The sequence below is a fragment of the Neovison vison genome, chromosome 7, assembly GCF_020171115.1.
Source record: "Neovison vison isolate M4711 chromosome 7, ASM_NN_V1, whole genome shotgun sequence".
Lineage (NCBI taxonomy): Eukaryota > Metazoa > Chordata > Mammalia > Carnivora > Mustelidae > Neogale > Neogale vison.
In genome coordinates, this window is record NC_058097.1 from 195,075,116 (window position 1) to 195,095,740 (window position 20,625).

The 20,625-nt window shown below is 39.6% G+C and overlaps 1 protein-coding gene across 3 annotated transcripts in view; it reads right to left on the minus strand.

Moving 5' to 3' along the window:
* The window catches only part of LPXN (leupaxin), a 39,173-nt gene that overhangs the window by 13,228 nt on the left and 5,320 nt on the right, over positions 1 to 20,625 (minus strand). For all 3 annotated transcript variants that reach the window (XM_044259366.1, XM_044259365.1, XM_044259367.1), the window contains exons 4-6: positions 17,424 to 17,578; positions 11,954 to 12,000; positions 1,741 to 1,840 (exon numbers count right to left, since the gene is read on the minus strand). In XM_044259366.1, the coding sequence (XP_044115301.1) occupies positions 1,741 to 1,840; positions 11,954 to 12,000; positions 17,424 to 17,578 (302 nt within the window). The remainder of the gene's footprint in view (positions 1 to 1,740; positions 1,841 to 11,953; positions 12,001 to 17,423; positions 17,579 to 20,625) is intronic.

Genomic DNA, 20,625 nt, shown 5'->3' on the forward strand with positions numbered 1-20,625 from the left:
AAAGAGGCAACGCCCAGCTTGTCCTTCATCAGTTCACGTCCTGATTTTCTCTCTCAACTCCCTTCCGACAGGGCTACTACTCCCATCGACTTAATACTTCCTGATCAGGAAACAGGTGCTCTCTACCGCCTCCACCACATCAGATTTGCACGCACTAGACAGACGTTAGCTGCCCTCGCTTTACCTTTCCAATCTCCTCTTTCATTACTCACTAAAAGCCTCCATTGTTTGAGGCCAGCCAGGCTCCCTGCAGTCTCCTGAATGTGATTTGTTACTGTCTGCCCTGAGGCCTCTATGTATCCTATTTTTACTGCCAGGAATAACCTCACATTATCTCACTAATCCAAAATGCTCATTTCCCTTCAAGAAACTTATCAACGGACAGATTTCCTTCCTCCTCTATTATATAATGTTACTTAATGTTGAAGAGATTAGTGCTCCAAAGGTTACCGTCTAGAAAGTCCAAAAGGGTCATCATGAAGTGGGTAAAAGCAGAATTTTATATGTATATACACATACACAAACACACACACACACACATAATATCTATCCATATCTCTATCTGTTTGCTTACATATTCCAGAATACTTCCAAATGAATATATAAGAAACAGGGTTCAGAACTGGATGAGTGGGGACAGGGCTGATAGGGAAATAGTTCACTGCAAACTTTTGTACCTTCAATTTTTGTGCAACGTGAACGTAGGGCTCATTCAAAAAATAAACAGATATTTAAAAAATGTAAATAAACCGCAACACATGCTAAATTAATTAGGGAACACAATTAAAATTCCTAATGCAGATTTTTCCCGCAGTATGGTCAGATATATGATACAATGAGGAATGTACCCAGCTTTATCATAGGCACTAAAGAAAAATTATTTCTGATGTTCATTCACTTGTTCCTTTAATGTGGCAGGAACTTTGCAGGCACTGGGAGTCCACAGGTGAGTCACAAAGATCAAGCTCCTGACCTCCCCAGTCACACACTTTTTTATATACTGCCTTGCAATTATTTCATAGCCACTCATGTGTGCATACCAAATCCTCCAATCAATTCAGAGTGGCTGAGTTCTCCACCTTAAGAATTCGAGATGATTCCCCTTAACAAATTATTAAGCCCAGTTCTCTGATTTCCATCCCCCTGCCAGGGCACGTGAGCCCACCACTCATGCTCCAGAGGCTAGAATGAGGAGCGGATTTTAGCTCTCTGTGGGGCTCAGGACTCCTCATCCTCCCTGCTTTCAAAGCCACACTCTGATCTTCCCGGCTCGGCCTCCGTTTGGCCTCGTCTGTCCCCCAGTCACGTCTCCCTGGGTCCTGGCACTGCATCCAGCCTTAGGATGCCTCTGCCCTCAGGGTCATGCCAACTGGAAGAGCCTCTTCTCTCACCTCTTTGTGTCTCTACCCTTTCCATTCTTCAGAATCCATCCCACATCCCATCCCCAGCTCTGATAAAGTCTCCACATTCTTAATAGTGGCTGCACATATTTTGATACACCATCTGTGTTTCAGGCTACGTATGTTACCTGGGTTTCTGCTTCATTTTACCAAGCACATTCGGCACTCCTTAAGATCAGAGCCTGCACTGCGTGATCTTTTGTGTCCAGATAATACACAACACAAAGTCGAGTTCATCCCTGAATTAAACTTAGGCTGGGAGAACTAATGACAACCAAAACTTCCGAAAGGGGCCAGCAGAGCTGAGCTCTGCGGAGACACACTCAGGAACTGTGCTCACCTGAGTCTGCATTTCACACAGGTGGGCCATGAGCTCATCCAGCTGAGCAGCTGCTGAGGTTTTAGGGGGATGTGAGGCCTCCTCTGGCTCTTGGACCTTACTACAAGGAGAGAAAAAAAAAATCCTAACCCACTGAAACTTAAATAAATGTTAAGCCACACATAAAATACCAGAAAATGCAGTTTTAACTATTAACCGCTTAGATGTGAATAAAACTAGAGAAAGAAAGTATTTAAAAATAGGTAGTGGAGGGACGCCTGGGTGGCTCAGTGGGTTAAGGCTCTGCCTTCAGCTCAGGTTGTGATCTCAGGGTCCTGGGATTAATCCCCTGCATTGGGCTTTCTGCACAGCAGGGAGCCTGCTTCCCCCTCTCTCTCTCTGCCTGCCTCCCTGCCTACTTGTGATCTCTCTCTCTGTGTTGAATAAATAAATAAAATCTTTAAAAAAAAAATAGGTAGTGGACTAAAAATCTGAATAAGGTCTCCCTGCCGTTTGTCTCTATATCTCTTTTCTGGTCATCTCAAAAGCTGACCATTGTTCTCAAGTGCATGAAGAAAAGTGCTGGCCGGGTGACTGGCAGGCCATTTCCCCCCAGAGTCAGGTTCAAAGTAGCTTCTAATTAAAGACCTTTAAGAAGACAATGGCCCAATATACATTTTTTATTTTCAAAGCATTCTTTTTGAAATTACAAAGTATTACACTTTCTCTCACTGTTCGGCAAAAGATAAAAACTAAGTAAGAATAAAGAGCAAGCATCAGCAAACTAAGGTCTATGGGCCAAATTTGGCCATGCCCATTCCTTTACATAGTGCTGCTTTCTTACAGAGTTGGATAGTTCCAACAGAGACCTCATGGTCCAAGTTCTAAATATTTACTGTCTGCCCTTTACTGAAAAAGACCACTGATAAGAGTTTAGACAATGTACATGATGTTGGTTTCACATCCATATAACTGTGAATAAACTGATGATTAAAATTTGGACCCAAAAAACAGAATACAGAGGCGACTGAAATACTTGCCCAATTGCTAGAAAAAATTTTTAAAGATTTTATTTGTCAGAGAGAGAAAGCACATAAGCAGGGGGTGGTGTGACAGGCAGAGGGAGCAGACTCCCCACTGAGCAGGGAGCCCGACTCGAGGCTCGATTCCAGGAGGGCGGGCGGTATCACGACCTGAACCAAAGGCAGATGCTTAACAAACTTAAGACACCCAGGCGTCCCAGGTGTTAATTTGTTAGCTAATTAATTGTGTACGAGAGCACAGAATAAAAGCTCAATAAATTCTAAGAAGTAAATCATACACACCATATTCTTCTATTGCTTTAATACAAATTAATCATAAGAAATCCACCTGCTTAATAAGTACAAATTAATCCTAAGTACAAATTACAGTACAAATTAATCATAAAAAATCTACCCACTTAAGAAAAAATAAAGCAATTCCACATAATTCTTGGGACAAAAAAAAATTAATTGAATTTTCAACCTATTTAGAAATAGCAATGAAAGCACATACACACACACACACACACCCTTCAGAGGTGAAGCAATACATTTTTTAAGATCGTATTCATTTATTTGTCAGAGAGAGTGCGTGTGTATGGTCACGCAAGGAGAGGGAGAAGCAGACTTCCCACTGAGCAAGGAGTCCAATATGACACTTGATCCCAGGGTCCTTTGGCAGACACTTAACCAACTGAGCCACCCAGATGGCCCACCAATATGTTATTAACACAAAAAAGTACCAACGAACTCAAGTGCGATACTGAAAAATAAGACACCAGAAGCAAATAAGCAAAACATCCAACTCAAGAATCTAAAAACAAAACCAAACCAAAATAATTAAACAGAAGAACTATAAGCATAAATTACTGAAACAGAAAACAAACAAAGTGAGGTTTTGGGGAGCATTATGTAAATTTCAAGTACATAGAAAAATTTGGAAAATCACCAAATAAGTTCCATAAATATCACAGAGACTCAATACTAAAACCAGACAAAAACCGCATAGTGTATGTGTGTACGTGTGTGTGTGAGCCTGTGTGTCAGGGAGGCTGGGGAAGGGAGGATAAAAACAGCAGAAATGAGTTTTAAAAACATCCTGGCTATATAGTGTCATGCCAGTGTTTCATGCATGGTTCAACATTAGAAAAAGGATTACTATAAATCATTATAAAGGATTACTATAAATCATTATACTTAAGAACAGGAAAAAGTGGGGCGCCTAGGTGGATCAGTGGGTTAAAGCCTCTACCTTCGGCTCGGGTCATGATCCCAGGGTCCTGGGATCGAGCAGCACATGGGGCTCTCTGCTCGACAGGGAGCCTGCTTCCTCCTCCTCTCTGCCTGCCTCTCTGTCTACTTGTGATCTCTCTGTCAAATAAATAAATAGAACAGGAAAAAGCTTTATTAACATATTAATAGATGCTGAAAAGCCATAGAAAACAAATTCTACCACAATTCCTATTGTTGAAGCCCACGGAAAAGAAGTTTCATAACCTGATAAAATATAAAATCTATAATGAACCTCATATTTAATGGTCAAATACTAAACACATCTCTAATTAAGAGCTCCATGCTTGGGGCGCCTTGGTGGCTCAGTCCTTAAGCATCTGCCTTTGGCTCAGGTCATGATCCCAGGGTCCTGGGATAGAGGCCCACATGAGCCCCGCATCAGGCTCCCTACTCAGCAGGAAGCCTGCTTCACCCTCCTCCACTCCCCCTTCTTGTGTTCCTTCTCTTGCTGTGTCTCTCTCTGTCAAATGAATAAATAAAATCTTTTTAAAAAATTTTAAAAAAAAAAAGAAAGAGCTCCGAGCTCAGCAGGGAGTCTTCTTAAGATTCTCTCCCTGGGAGGCGCCTGGGTGGCTCAGTGGGTTGAGCCTCTGCCTTCAGCTTAGGTCGTGATCCCAGGGTCCTGGGATCGGACCCCGCATTGGGCTCTCTGTACAGCGGGGAGCCTGCTTCCCCTTCTCTGCCTGCCTCTCTGCCTACTTGTGATCTCTCTCTCTCAAATAAATAAATAAAATCTTAAAAAAAAAATTAAAAAAAAAGATTCTCTCCCTGCCCCCCTCCTCCACCTCTCTAAAATAAAATAAATAAATAAAATCTTTAAAAAAGAGAGAGAGAGAAGAGAAGGTCAAGGATCCTACTATCATTGATGGTCTATAATTTTATTGCAGATTGAATTACTGGATGCATTTGAGAATACAAATAAGAGATTTATATACTGAAAAGAAAAAAAGCAAAGCAATTCTCACTTCTATTTTCTCTTTTAAATAGGTGGTATGATCACTTACCTGGAAAATATCCAGGGTAAATGACTGGATATTTATTAGAATGTATAGAAAATATCAGGATGGTTACTAGGTACAAGGATAAAATGAGGGGGTGCCTGGCTGGCTCAGTGGGTACCATGTGACTTTTTTTTTAAAAAAAAAGAGCACGTATGTGGAAACATGAGCTAGGGTGTGGGAAGAGTGGGGAGCACCGAGGGGCAGAGGGAGAGAGAGTCTTAAGCAGACTCCACGCTTAGCCTGGAGCCCTGCGATCATGCCCTGAGATCACAACCTGAGCAGAAATCAAGAGCCAGACACTTAACCGGCAGAGCCACCCAGAGGCCACAGGGCACGTGATTCTTGATCTTGGGGTTGTGAGTTCAAATCCCATACTGGGGATGGAGCCTACTTAAAATTTAAAAAAAAAAAAAAATTAAAAATAAAAGAAGAATAAAATAAAATAATTAATATCTTTCCTATAGACCAGTAGTAGCCAATTTGAAAATCCACTGGGAAAAAAGAACATGTTCATAATACCAACAAAAAAATTATAAAATATTAAGGAATCACTCTAACAAGAAATGTGTAAGACAGGGCACCTGGGCTCAGTTGGTTAAGCCCTTGCCTTCAGTTCAGTTCATGATCCTGGAGTCCCGGGATCGAGCGCGCATCAGGCTCCCAGCTCTGCAGAAAGTCTGCTTCTCCCTCTGACCTTCTCCCTTCTCATGCGCGCTCTCTCTCCCTCTCTCACAAATAAATAAATAAAATCTTAAAAAAAAAAGAAATATGTAACACTTCTATGAAGAAAAACCCATTGGTAGGCGTACAAGATGCATATAAATGATGAAGCATAATATGATGTTAGTTTCTCCCATTAAACTATAAATTCAATGTAATTCATACAGAAGTCCTAATAGAATTATTCAAGTTCATTAACAAGCTGATGCTAAAATTCATGGGCTAGAATGCTTGAGGTAATTTGGGGGGGAGGAGAGAGATCAAGAGCGAAGACCTGTCCAATAGATGTGCTTTCCTATAAAGTGACAATAAAATTTGTGTCATGTTGGTAAAGAAACAAACAGATCAAAGGAATGGAAGAGAGAGAGCCCAGAAATAGACTCCTGAATCATGAAAATTTTGCATATGCTAAATACGTATCTCAAATAATCAGAAACAGACTATTAGACACAAAATGGACGCCTGGGTGGCTCAGTTGGTTAAGCAACTGCCTTCGGCTCGGGTCATGATCCCAGGGTCCTGGGATCGAGTCCCACATCGGGCTCCTTGCTCGGCGGGGAGCCTGCTTCTCCCTCTGCCTCTGCCTGCCTCTCTGTCTGCCTGTGCTTGCTCGCTCTCTCTCCCTCTGTCTCTGACAAATAAATAAAGAAAATCTTAAAAAAAAAAAAATGCATGACAACCTATTTGAAACACAATAAATTTAGATCTTTAACAAACGCTACACATGAATAAGTTTTAAATGAATTAAAGACACAACTGTGTTTAAACATTAAAGTACTAAAAGAAAATGGGGGACATTTTTTATTATTTGGGGTGATGAAGACTTTCCTAAGAAAGGCATAAAACTCTGAAATGAAGCCAAACAGAAAAAGTATTAATACTGCTAATCTCAAAAAAATTTAAATATATATAAATATTTAAAACATAAACAATATCCAAATAATAAAAAGTCTACAAATCAGTAAGGCAAGCTAATAGAAACATGGGCTAAAAATTAAAAGAAAAAAATACAAGTTTCAGAAAAAGAAATTTGAATGTTTATTACTATATGAAAATATGCTCAATCCCAATCTTTAATATGCAAATTAAATACTAAGACACCAAGTTTTACTCATCAGTCAAAAATGTGAAAGATTGTTAACATGCAGTGTTGGCAAAAGTCAGGATTATTTACACATATGCATTTACATACATCGTAGATAGCAATGTAAACCTTAATAAATGTTTTTCGAGGCAGTATCTACCAAAATTTCATATGCATATATCCTTGGATTCAGCAATTTCACTTCCAAGATTCTATCCTACAAAAAATTGGAGATATACATACAAAGGCATATGTATAAGTATGCTCCTTAAGACATAAAAAAGTACAGTCTTATGAACAAATTGAAAATAAAATAAATGGCCATATAGTTAAATAAATTATAGATACATGCTAAAGCATACTATGCAGCTGCTAAAAAGAATGCAGGCATAGATTTATATGAACTAAGGAGGAGGTCTTTTTTTTTTTTTTTAAAGATTTTATTTATTTGACAGAGAGAAACAGAGAGAGAGTAAGCATAAACAGGGGGAGCAGCAGGCAGAGGGAGAATCAGGTTCCCTGCTGAGCAAGGAGGCCAATGTGGGACTCGATCCCAGGACCCTGGGATCATGACCTGAGCAGAGGGCAGACACTTAACCAACTGAGCCATCCAGGCGCCACAAGCCACGGAAGATTTCTAAGATACATTGTTAACTTAAAAAAGCAAAGCTCACAACAATATGAAATCTATCCTTCCATCCATGTAAATTTATAAGCACACATACATACGTGTGATTTTGCATACACAAAGGAATGTAAGGAGACATATCTGACAGCAGTTACCCATGGGGATAGCAATTAGGTGGTAGGAGGATACATTCGAAGGGAGGGGGTCTAACTTTTTACTCTGTATATTTCTGAATTATTAAAGCTATTTTTATATTAAAAGGCTAAATATAAAGTTCATGTAAGTATAGAAAATTTTAAAACTGAAGAGAAATATAAAAGAAAAAATTAAAATCACATATAATTCTTCTTTTGAAAGGCAATTAATTACTCTGGACATGTTGGCTTACACCAACTATGCCCTTCTATGATTGTGCCTAATTTTGGAAAATTAGAATGACCTTTCTTCATATCTTAAAGTGAACATTTTCCAAATCTTTATTTTCTTATCCAACGTTGCATTTATGGCTAGTGCTTACTGTCCACCCTATACGAGGCCCTCCATAAAAACACTGCATGTTTTCTCTAAATACTAATAACAACCTTAAGAGTTAGGTATTTTCACCCACAGAAGAAAAAACTGAGGCTTAGAGAAGTAAAAAACTTTGCTCCATATAATATAGCTGGTAAATCACAGAGTTTGGGCCTACAGACTGCAAAGCTTATGATATCTAACACCATGCTCAACGATCCTCCAAAACAATGTTTAAAGATTATCCAGCTTTCAAATGTAGAATGTACCATAATTTATTAAACCACTTATCATTAGACACCTAGACTGTTTCTGATTTTCACTATTATAATGCAGTATATAAGTATTTGTATAATAATATCTGATTATTTCCATAGAGTACATTTTTAGAAGTGGAAACACTGAATCATAAACGTAACAGACTCTGGAGTAATGCTGTAATCAGCATTGACTAAGCTTAGCTAACAACCCACCCAACTGACTCTGACTCTCCATCCCTCCCTCTCTCTCTCTCTCTCTTTCCCTCTCACATACACATATACACAAGCACACACGCACACAAAGCCATAAGTAAAACCAAATATTCTAAGTCTTCCACTAAATATTCTCAAAAAATGAAAACGTAGATGTACTAGTTTACTTATTTGTGTGTGTTTACCAACCAGCAAAAAGGCAGAAGGAAAACATCTTCTCTTAAAGAAAAAAGACTCTCTTTTGGGTACCACATGCCCCCTACTCATTTACTTATGTTTGAGTATTTAGCTATAAGAAAAAAGTAGGAGGAAGTGGGTACCTTCCCCTTTGAAGATAAAAGATTTTGTCTTTTAGGTATAACATGGTCTCCTGCCAGGCACAATTTTTTTTCGTTTATTTGTTTAATCTAGGACCAAAATGGTCAGATATGCACATGCCTGATTTGGTCCTTGAAGGAGTCCAAGAAAGTGCAGGGAGCTCCTTACAACACTTTGGGATCATAATCCCTGAGTCCTTGCTGCCATAGGCATGTGTCTTGAAAGTACAAAAGCAGCAGGGCTGTCAGCACACACTCTCTGCTCTGTTTCCCCGTGTAAAATAAATGTGGCTTTTTTTTTTTTTTAAGATTTTATTTATTCATTTGGCAGAGAGAGACACAGTAAGAGAGGGAAGGCAAGCAGGGGGAGTAGGAGAGGGAGAAGCAGGCTTCCCACCAAGCAGGGAGCCTGCCAGGACCCTGGGATCATGACCTGAGCCGAAGGCATATGCTTAACCGACTGAGACATCCAGGTGCCCCTAAATGTAGCTTCTTGTATGAGTCTGTATGATCCTAAAAACCTATCCATCTCACAGTTGGGTTATCCTTGTGCTTACTAAAAAAAAATACGTACCGATTTTTAGCAAGAGTCGTAGAGCAGGAAGGAAAGAGAAGTAGACCATTTTTGTGATAACCTAATAGTAACTGAGTCCACAATATAATATTCTAAATAAGAATGGAAAGGCCTTAAAGAGTTGGTGATGACATCACAAGAAGTGTTCCAAAAAAGAGAGGAATCTCGAAATCAAAGCTCCTTTGAGGTGTCCCCTCACATCTTGAAGATGGTAAAAGTGCTTTGCTACATCATGAACAACAGTCTAATTCATGAGTCAGCGATTTTAATAAGATCCAAATACAAGAAATGTGCTTAAAAGAATACAGACTCCTCACGTGAGGGGATTCTCTGTGCTGGAGTTTTCCCGTTCACTCCTCCGTAATTTTTTTATGCATTTTTTTCTCCTTATTCTTACCAAAATTGTTTTTGTTCATGTGCACATTTCTAAATTATTGTTCATATTGCTCTTGATATATATAACTACGCTAGAAATACGATCGCATCACTTAGTATTGAATACAGTTTCAAGTTTGGGAGTAATATTCAGTTCACTTAAGCAAGCTGAAGGAAATCGTGGACGCTGGAATGTGGGAGTCTAGTTTCTCAGTCTCAAGTGCTATCTGTACCTGGGAGCTTTATCAGCTCTGAGCTACGCCAGTCATAGGGATTTGCATCAGTCTATTACATATTGACGAGACCACCTGGATTTCCTATCGGTCTCCCACGCAGATCGACAGGGCAAGTATCACTCCCTACTTGGGGAGTACGGTAAACCAGTCACTGCCCATTCAGGAAAATGCAAACACACTGGGAGTAAGCAGAAGGAATTCAATCCAGAAGTTTGATTACACAGGTGATGGCAGAACTAAAGAAGCAAACAAAAGATATTAAAGTAACTCAGAGATTAGCCACAGCAGGTAGCCATTAGGCCAAAGGGACCACCACCACCACCAACAACAAAAGGCAAAGTTGCTAAAAGCCAGGGGCCAGGGCAGATAGGCACCTACTGGAACTGCAGCAGATGAGTCTTGCTTTAGCCCAAGCCATAAATGAGGTGCAGCTGCTGACTGGGATGATGATGTAGTGGAGAGACTAGGGAAGGGCCTGTCCTGACTTGCTTGCCCTGTCTTCCGCCCTCCAGCTCTCTGCACAGTGCCTGCCACTGGTTGAAGCCTGAGAAAGGCAACAGGGGTCAGCTCCCCTGGAATACAGAGCAGACCAAGAAAAAGAAATGGGTCCGGGGGCGCCTGGGTGGCTCAGTGGGTTGAGGCCACTGCCTTCAGCTCAGGTCATGGGCCCAGGGTCCTGGGATGGAGCCATCGGGCTCTCTGCTCGGCGGGGAGGCTGCTTCCTCCTCTCTCTCTCTGCCTGCCTCTCCACCTACTTGTGATTTCCGTCTGTCAAATGAATAAATAAAATCTTAAAAAAAAAGAAAAGAAAAGAAAAGAAATGGGTCCAGTGGGAAAAAGATCAAAGACTTAGACATTGGATGCCATCAGTTGATCACAATGCCAGTTACACAGGAAAATCGGTGTTGGTCATGCTGGTTTTTACGTTCTGCGGGCCTGTGGTCACTAATATTTCTACTGAAGTCCTGGTATCCTAGTTTTTAAAAGCCAGTATTTAGTGAAAGCCTATGCGTGCCAGGCACTATTTTGTTGTTGTTTCGCTTATTTTGGTCTTTTTTTTTTTTTTTTTACAAAAAGGATGGACAGGGTAATTGTCTAGGGGACATCCCACTAGCCAGTCTCCTGGAACTGGAATAAACTGGAAATTATATTAATAAACTGGCCTTACTCCCATCAAAGTAGAAAGTGTCCTCAGGTGGGAAGTTATAAAAAGACTTCATGATAACACAGGTCCTTCCCTTATTTGGCATCCTATGTGTGCACTACTGGCGGCAATTCTAGAACCAAATAAGGTGTGGTGTGATACTCTTTACCAGCATGAACCTTTGTTATCTTGTTTCCCTTTTAATTAGTTAAGCCCTTCAATTTGTTTCCCAGAAAGCTGTCTGATTTTTTTTTTTTTTTAAAGTTACAAGCACTACTTGAAGAGAAAACAAGAAAAGCAGCCTTGGCCAGCAGAAACGATTTAGTAAGTGGATCTGTTTCAGTACATAACGTATTTAAAAGGAAACCCCCTTCCCCAGCTAAATACATCTTGAGCAAATATAGAAAGAAGAAGTACCGATTCATTAGAAGTATATTTTCAGTAGTCTGCTGCAGAGACCCTCTTGTCTCAGTCTGACCCTGATCCTAGATCTGGTTTTGGCATCTTGCTAAAATTTCGTTAGGTGTTTCCTCTTCCATGAACTGGAGCATGCTATTTAGAGTGGTCCGGCAGAAACATATGGGGTGACTCGAACTATTTACACTTTTTTCAGGTGGTGAAGGAAACAGCAGAGCCCACCAGACTGGACAGCCCATCTAGAAGCCACATACCCTGAGTAACTGCCAGCTGAGCTTGGCAGAATTCCACCTCTGCTCAAACACCGTGAAAGAGGAGGAGGGACTTAGCAGGAGTCTAATAATGAACACACGCTAAAGCAAACTGTTGTCCAAACATGGATGGATGATAACAATTATCTCATAACTTTAACTTTTTAAAATATTTAATAAAAAACATACCTGTAGATATTGGGCTCCTGGATATGGGTCGTATACACGAGCTGTACCTAAGACATACAAGTGACAGAGAAGAGCAGAGAATGATTATCTTTAGAAGAATGTTGGCACCTATCTACACCCTGAATTAGAGGATGTTTTTAGCTTCTAAATGGGACTGATAACTAGTGTATCTCTGAGATCATTCACAAGGCAGAGGAATACCAGCCATCCTACAGCAAAAGGCCACATTCTAAGCAGAGAAGTTGGCAATGGGAACAAATAATAGTGTCCCTTTCCCTGCCCCCAAAGCAAGAAATCGGGAAGTTGATTGTACTCACATAGAAACCACAAAACAAACAAAATGAATCAGAACAGAGTGCCTGGTGGCTCAGTGGGTTAAGCCTCTGCCTTCCGCTCAGGTCATGATCTCAGGGTCCTGGGATCAAGTCCTGCATCGGGCTCTCTGCTTAGCAAGGAGCCTGTTTCCCTCTCTCTCTCTCTCTGCCTGTCTCTCTGCCTACTTGTGATCTCTCTCTCTGTCAAATATATAAATTTTTTTTTTAAATCTTTAAAAACAAACAAATAAATAAATAAACAAAATGAATCAGAACAAAGCCCCTTAACTAGACAGGATGGTGTCTAGGGGAAAACTATAACATGACTAAATTTAACATACAAAATAATAATAATAATAATAATAATAATATGTGTTCTTAAAGGGTAGTTGACCAGCAGCTCACTTATTTATTGAACAAATATTGACTGAGTGCCTGTCATGTGCCAGGGCCAGGGATGCAGCAGTTGAAAAACAAATGAACAAACAAAACTTGTCTGCCCTAATCTTACACTACGGTGGTGAGAAACAGGTAATAAAAAAAAAAAAAATTAGTAAGAAAAAGAATAAATCTATTAGTACGTAAAACTCATCAGAAGGTGGGAGATGAGAAATGGGGGAGGGATGGCAATTAAAATTATATTGATCAGGGAAGGACTCACAGAGAAGGGGACACTTGAGTGAGGACTCATAGAAGGTGAGAAAGGTAAGCAGATTTCAGAGGGAACACGGTCCAGGAGACCCTCTGTGGAACAGAAAGGAGGCCAGGATAGCGTGCACAGTGAACTGGTGAGACAGGGATGGGAGTAAAAGGGGCCAGATCAAGCAAGCAGGGTGACCATATAATTTATTGTTCAGAATGGGATGTTCTTGAACGTGAATGAGGGGATTTTTATTACCAAAAATAATACCACATAATTTTTAAATATATATTTATTGACTAAAAATTTGGTTTTATTGTATTGATGAACCTACAAAATACTTCCGTTGAAAACTTATTTTCTTTTTTTTTTTTTAAAGATTTATTTATTTGCAGACAGAGATCACAAGTAGGCAGAAAGGCAGGCAGAGAAAGATTGGGGGAAGCAGGCTCCCCACGGAGCAGAGAGCCTAATGCAGGGCTTGATCCCAGACCCCAAGATCACAACCAGAGCCGAAGGCAGAGTTTTAACCCACTGAGCCACCCAGATGCCCCGAAAACTTATTTTCAAAATAAAATTTTCTAGAATACTTTTAAATGACATGTAGCTGTAAACATCAATTTCTTCTAAGATTTATTTATTTGAGAGAGAGAGTGTGAGCACATGCAGGGAAGGGGCAGAGGGAGAAAGAGAGAGAATCTCAGGCCAACTCTCCGTTTGAGTGAGGAGTCTGACGTGAGGCTCCATCTCATGACCCTGAGATCATGACCTGAGCCAAAATCAGGAGTCAGATGGTTAACCAAATGAGCCGCACAGTTGCCCCTAAACAATAACTAAAAAAAAAAATAAATAAAATAAAAAAAATAAAACAAAACTTTTATATTAATTATTTGAATATTTTTAAACAGCACAGTAAATAATTATTCTTGATATAGACTCACATACCTTAATTGGTTGCCTAGCCATTGTTGTCTCTAACGTTGTGATGCAGAAATTTTTCTGAAAGATATCTTTTTAATGCCTTGGTTTCATTTTTGAAAGATAACTTTTTAAAAATATGATCTTGTTATTTTCATAGTTTTTAATAAAACTGCAAACTTCTGTAGAGTTGCATTTTATGGTTAATATATTTTGAAGATGTTGACACTTTTAATTGATGTTTCTCCACACAAAATTAATTGATGTTTCTCCACACAAAATATTCCTGCTTGACTGCTGCTAATTCTCTAAGTTCAGGACATATTCTGCTAAATGGAGAATATCCTCAATTGTTTCTCATATTAAAATGTATAAATATTTCTACCCCAATATTTTCACAGGTGCTATATTTCTGCCTCCACTCAGAGCACCTTTCTTCAGTAATGTTTTTACAAGATGAGCTCTTAAGTTGTCTCTATTCATGATTCTTTTTAAAGTTTTGCCAAATGTAGATACTGCAAAATCATAGGCCTTCACAATTCCATCCCATTCTGGTGGAGAATATAAATTTATCCAATTAAAATTAGAAACTCCATCAAAGGCAAGATTTTTCCAAAGCACAATTTTCAAATTAGGTAATTAAGACATTTGAGCTCCCATCTTTTAACTTGTTCAATTCCTCCGCAGCTTTTGTCAAGAGACATTTGAGCTCCTTCCTTTTTGCAAGCTTTGTTTTACATAATTGCAACTTGCTAAAAGCTTCAAAAGCTGAATTTTCATGCTACATTCACTGAATAATTTGATTAAATATTTTTGACTGATTTTGCACATAATGCAACCTATATTTAAGTTGCTTTACAAAGCATTTTTTCAAAGGCTCCGGCATTTCTAAAATCTGACGGATGACAGGCAACACAGAAAAAGCCTATGCAGCCATGCTGAAATGTCTCCGTATTCAACATCAGCTTCTGTCACGAGAACTTTGTAGACGAGTTATATATATGTACTGCAATTGTGTAAGTACATATTTGTAAATTTTGACATTTGCAGTTTCTATTTTGATTGGTGGAATCCTGCCGCTTCTTTGGAAGCAGTCATGAATTTTGTGTACATCACAACCAATTCCAAGCACGTTTCTGCTTTATAGATTTTTACATCTGTAAAGAACATTTTTTTTTTTACCATAAATCTGTGCTCCACCAAAACCTGTATTCATATTATCACCAAACCCACCCCCCACCCACTTTGTCTTCAATGTTGAACTTTCAACTCAATTTACCACGGCATGAACAACATCAGATGTTTTAATTCTTTTTGACAGAAGAATGAATGTCCAAGTATTTTTATTTAGATCCTTTGGATTGGATGAAAAAAAAACAAAAGTTTTTGGAATTAACAAATCTTCTGACTGAGGCGGCACTGATATAAAGCGGACATTATTTGGTGGCTTACGAAGGGAGCCAACTCAATCATCACGTTTACTTTAGTTACAAGCACCAGATACCTTGAAACTGAAAATGAGCAAAACCAATTTAGAGGCATCACTTGATCCAAACAGGAAGGTGTACTTCCCTCTGACAGGCAGACACAACTCTTGCAACTGTACATGTTAAAGCATCAGGCACACTCTTCTTAAACTATTAACTTCTGAAGGGGAGGCTGATGCTTCTTCCCCATAGCTGTGTCTTCCTGTCTTCCAAGGGGGCAGTAACCTCTCCACTTGGCCTCCAGGGCGGCCAGGAAATGTTGGTAAATATTTTGTGCAAATTACACATTCATCATCAATTTCTTGAGAAGATTAAACATGTAATTTTGGATTTGGTTTTGGTTTCAGCCAAATGCTGCTAAAAGCATCTACTGCAAAAATAAAAGCATTGCCAAATAATAAAATAGCTACAGCTTTACATGTACAATTAAGGCCAAAACTGCTTTACCGAGAACATTTAGATTATGCTACACTCAGTGCAATGCTTAGCCTCTATTTCCTAAACACAATTTGTATGACATTAAGCCACAGGTTCCCATATTTTCCTCTGACCCTGAGGAGGCTCCATGCACCTCATGAACATGAGTGGTGGTATACCAAATGGACAGCTGGAGGAAATGCCTCAGAAGTTTTCCTGCCACCACCTAAGACCAGAGGAGTTGGCCGTTCCTGACTGTGCTTAAGCTCTTAGCTTTAACAAACAGCACCCTGCATATTATACCTGAAAGGGTGCTTACCAGTTAGGATTTGTCTGAACAGGAGCAGGAAAAGAAGAGAAGAGCTATCATTAGCCATCTTTTGGACTGAGCCATAATAAAGTTAGAACTCTGTTCGCTGAATATATTTCACTTGCTACTAGATGAGACGTTGGAAGAAGCCAGAAGAGCCAAACGGAGGTCTATCAACCCATGCTGGTTTATGTTAGTGGGAATACTAATAAGAAAACTTCATAAAATATGGGAAATCTAGGGTAAATGGCAAAGCCAATAACAGAATGTTGAGAAAACAAGCAAAAACCCAGGGCTCTTCCAAGTGAGCCAAGACACACAGTCACCCCACTTAGGTCAGGGTCAAGACCATGGCTTTTACTTCAAATGCAGGTGGAAAATCACAGTGGGGTTCTAAGTAGAGGAATGACATGATCTAAGTTTTACAGGATCACTCTGGCTGCTATTCTGAAAATAAAATGCAGGTGGCAAGTGTAGCAAACCAGCTAAGAGCCTGTGGCTATGATCTTGCATTGAGGGAAAAAGACAGTATCTTCCTAGCAGAGAAATAAATGTGCATCCTTAAAACCATGTATATGTAGCTGGAGGGAAGAACGAACCACAGGCTCAAACTTCAGGTCCACGCAACCTGTGATTTCATACCAAGCGTACACAAATGAATCCGAGTACTGTGGTTCAAAGCACCACATATGAAGAGTATCTACTTAATTCCTCTTAAACTAATTCCATTCTCATCAAGCAACTTCCTAATTATAAAGTAGATTCATGTAGACTGACCAACAGCAAGGGAAGATATGTATCAGCAAATTCTATTCTTTGTTCTACTTGAATGGTTTTGACTCTAGCCAGAAATTAATAAATTGGATTTCTGGGTTTTTCTTACACATCATTTTGATGAGTTTAGCTTATTTGTGTTGTTGGCTCCCTAGAGCATCACCATCTGTAGGTATACTAATAATTGAGTTTCCTAATACATTCAAAAGAAAATAAGACCTGGAAAGTTATGACCTTAAAAAGTCATGCTGATAAGACTTGTCTGAGCTGCCACTTGGCCTCGCCCAGGTGACCCCCCACCCCCGGTCTTGGTGAGTGCCATTCCAGTCAAACTGCAACACGCAGCTCTCATACCCAGAGAGTCTTACCAGAATATTCTGAGTAAATGAGGGAATACTGTGTTACCGTGCCCTCATTAGAAAAAGTTCAGTTCTCAAAGGCTTATTCTTCTGTGATGATTTTCTAAATTCTAAGTTATCATAGAGGGATTTTTCTTTCTCTTTCCTGGATACATGATTCTTTTTTCACATCACTTTATGTAAGATACAATTAATTTTCAGAAAGGTACTCAAACTGTATATTTAAGGTACTCTAATAAACAAAAAGTTACCGGCAAGGAACTTGTATCATTCTGAACAATGGTCTCCGAAGTCTCAGCAAGGTCACTGTCCTTTCTGGAGCGCTGATCGAGGGGAAGAGGAGCTGGGCTGGAGGGTTCATCACTGTCTTGGAGGGTGGAGTGCTCCAGTTCCTCCAATAAGGCATCTATATCAAAAGATACAAGAGAATCCTAATACAGAACATGGGATGATTTACCCCTTAAATATCACCCCTGTGCCTCCATACACCTCCTTCTTCTCTCTTGGGTTAAGACTATCTTCAATATCTTCCCTTACTTCTTATGTTACTTCAAGATGTGGTCTATTCTCCCAGAAGATGTTTAATGCCTCCACATAGCGTGACCTATTTCCTATGGTTGCATTCAATTTCACAGCATCTCTCAAGAATTTGACTTCTTAAATTTCAGGGCACTAATTTTTATCATTCATTTAGGGTGGGTTGCCCACAAAGATCCCCATTTAGAAAAAAAGTAAATCCTACCAGGAAAGTATAATAACAATTTTTTTTTCTAAATGTACCAACACAGTAATGCTTTTTTTAACCCTGATTATTGTTTTCTTATATCCCAAGTACGAACAAAATTTTCAAAACAAAGTAGAAGTATTCTGTCTTTTAGGGCATATAAGGTAAAAAAAAAAAAATGGGGGGTGGAGATCAAGGAGAAAATAGATATTGCAAAATCAAGCAAGATGGCATTGCAATCCAAATCTTGAGATTTGTTTCTGCTGTAGTTTTCTTGGAAAAAGCCAATGCACTTGGGGTGCCTGGGTGGCTCAGTGGGTTAAGCTGCTGCCTTCGGCTCAGGTCATGATCCCAGGGTCCTGGGTTCAAGCCCCACATTGGGCTCTCTGCTTAGCAGGGAGCTTGCTTCCTCCTTCCTCTCTCTCTGCCTGCCTCTCTGCCTACCTGTGATCTCTGTCAAATAAATAAATAAAATCTTCATTAAAAACAAAACAAAACAAAACAAATGCACTTTACAAGTATCAAACTACTTTTCTGTTACAATGAAATTAATAATTAATAAAAATTGACACATTACAGGCACTATGCTCAGGAATTTCTGTATTTCATTTAGTCATCCTAAAGCTTTAAGGCAGGTGATATTGTTGTCCTTATTTTATAGATCAAGAAAGAGACTGGGGCACCTGGGTTGCTCAGTTGGCTAAGCATCCAACTTTTGATTCCAGCTCAGATCAAGACTTCAGGGTTGTGAGACTGAGCCCCGTGGAGCCTGCTTTAAGAGTCTCTCTCTCCCCCTTCCTCTGCCCCTACCAACCCTCTCCCTCTAAAAAAAAAAAAAGAAAAAAAAAAGAGAGAGAAAAGAAAGAAAAGAAAAAGAGAAAGAAAAAAGTAGTGTCACACTGTTACTGATGCAGATCCTGTCTAATCCTGGGCTATCTGATCGTAGCCCCTGCACTAACTTCATGTCAAACATTCCAGTCCCCATCTTCATGTGGATTCTCAGGATGATCTTGGCATGATATGATCTTCTCTGAAGCTGTTTACTCGTCTACACAATCAAGCAATTCTATTACAATTTTTTTCAAATTAGGGGTTGAGACCCATTAGTGGATCTCTGGTGGATTTTTTTTTTTTTTTTTACCACAGGTCATGATTTTTAAAAGTTTGCAAAACAGTGGATTATACTATTTGACATTGTTTGATTTCTGCAGATTAAGGGCAATAGGGACATACTTACCAATGAACATGACATATCTGATATTGCTTTAAAATAATCCAGGACTGAGAGGAATGGGTCAATATATTAATGGCTATCAGACACATGAAAAAATGCTCATCATCATTAGCCCTCAGGGAGATTCAAATTAAAACCACATTGAGATATCACCTTACACCAGTTAGAATGGCCAAAATTAACAAAACAGGAAACAACATGTGTTGGAGAGGATGTGGAGAAAGGGGAACCCTCTTACACTGTTGGTGGGAATGCAAGTTGGTGCAGCCTCTTTGGAGAACAGTGTGGAGATTCCTCAAGAAATTAAAAATAGAGCTTCCCTATGACCCTGCAATTGCACTCCTGGGTAAATACCCCAAAGATACAGATGTCGTGAAAAGAAGGGCCATCTGTACCCCAATGTTTATGGCAGCAATGGCCACAGTCGCCAAACTATGGAAAGAACCAAGATGCCCTTCAACGGATGAATGGATAAGGAAGATGTGGTCCATATACACTATGGAGTATTATGCCTCCACCAGAAAGGATGAATACCCAACTTTTGTAGCAACATGGACGGGACTGGAAGAGATTATGCTGAGTGAAATAAATCAAGCAGAGAGAGTCAATTATCCAATGGTTTCACTTATTTGTGGAGCATAACAAATAGCATGGAGGACAAGGGGCGTTAGAGAGGAGTAGGGAATTTGGGTAAATTGAAAGGGGAGGTGAACCATGAGAGACTATGGACTCTGAAAAACAGTCTGAGGGGTTTGAAGTGGCGGGGGTGGGGGAGGTTGGGGTACCAGGTGGTGGGTATTATAGAGGGCACGGCTTGCATGGAGCACTGGGTGTGGTGAAAAAATAATGAATACTGTTTTTCTGAAAATAAATAAATTGGAAAAAAAAAAAAAAAAAGACTGGCCAAGAGTTGATCATTGTTAAGCTGGTTGATGAGTATACTAGATTTCATTAAACTATTTTCTTCACTTTTATATATTTTTTAAAATTCCTCATAATCAAACGTTTTTTCAAAAGAAGGAAAAAAGAAAAAAAACACTAATGTGGGGGCGCCTGGGTGGCTCAGTGGGTTGAGCCGCTGCCTTCGGCTCGGGTCATGATCTCAGGGTTCTGGGATCGAGTCCCGCATCGGGCTCTTTGCTCAGCAGGGAGCCTGCTTCCCTCTACCTCTCTCTCTGCCTACCTCTCTGTCTACTTGTGATTTCTCTCTGTCAAATAAATAAATATTAAAAAAAAAAAAACTAATGTGGAAAGAGAAAGAAAGACTAATTTTCTCATAACTTTACTAGCCAGATTGAATGCCAGACTTCTGGGTTCCAATCTTTTGTTCTATACCCCTCTATGAAGATATAGTCCTCTTCTATTTTCTAAGCTTTGCTCCAACCAGACGTCATGGATCTTGGATTCAAAATAATAAGACATTTATAGTAAAGATTAGGGGAGAAGGGATACTCTCTGTAAGAGAAGCAAACCATATGTCTAAGAGGAGAAGGTT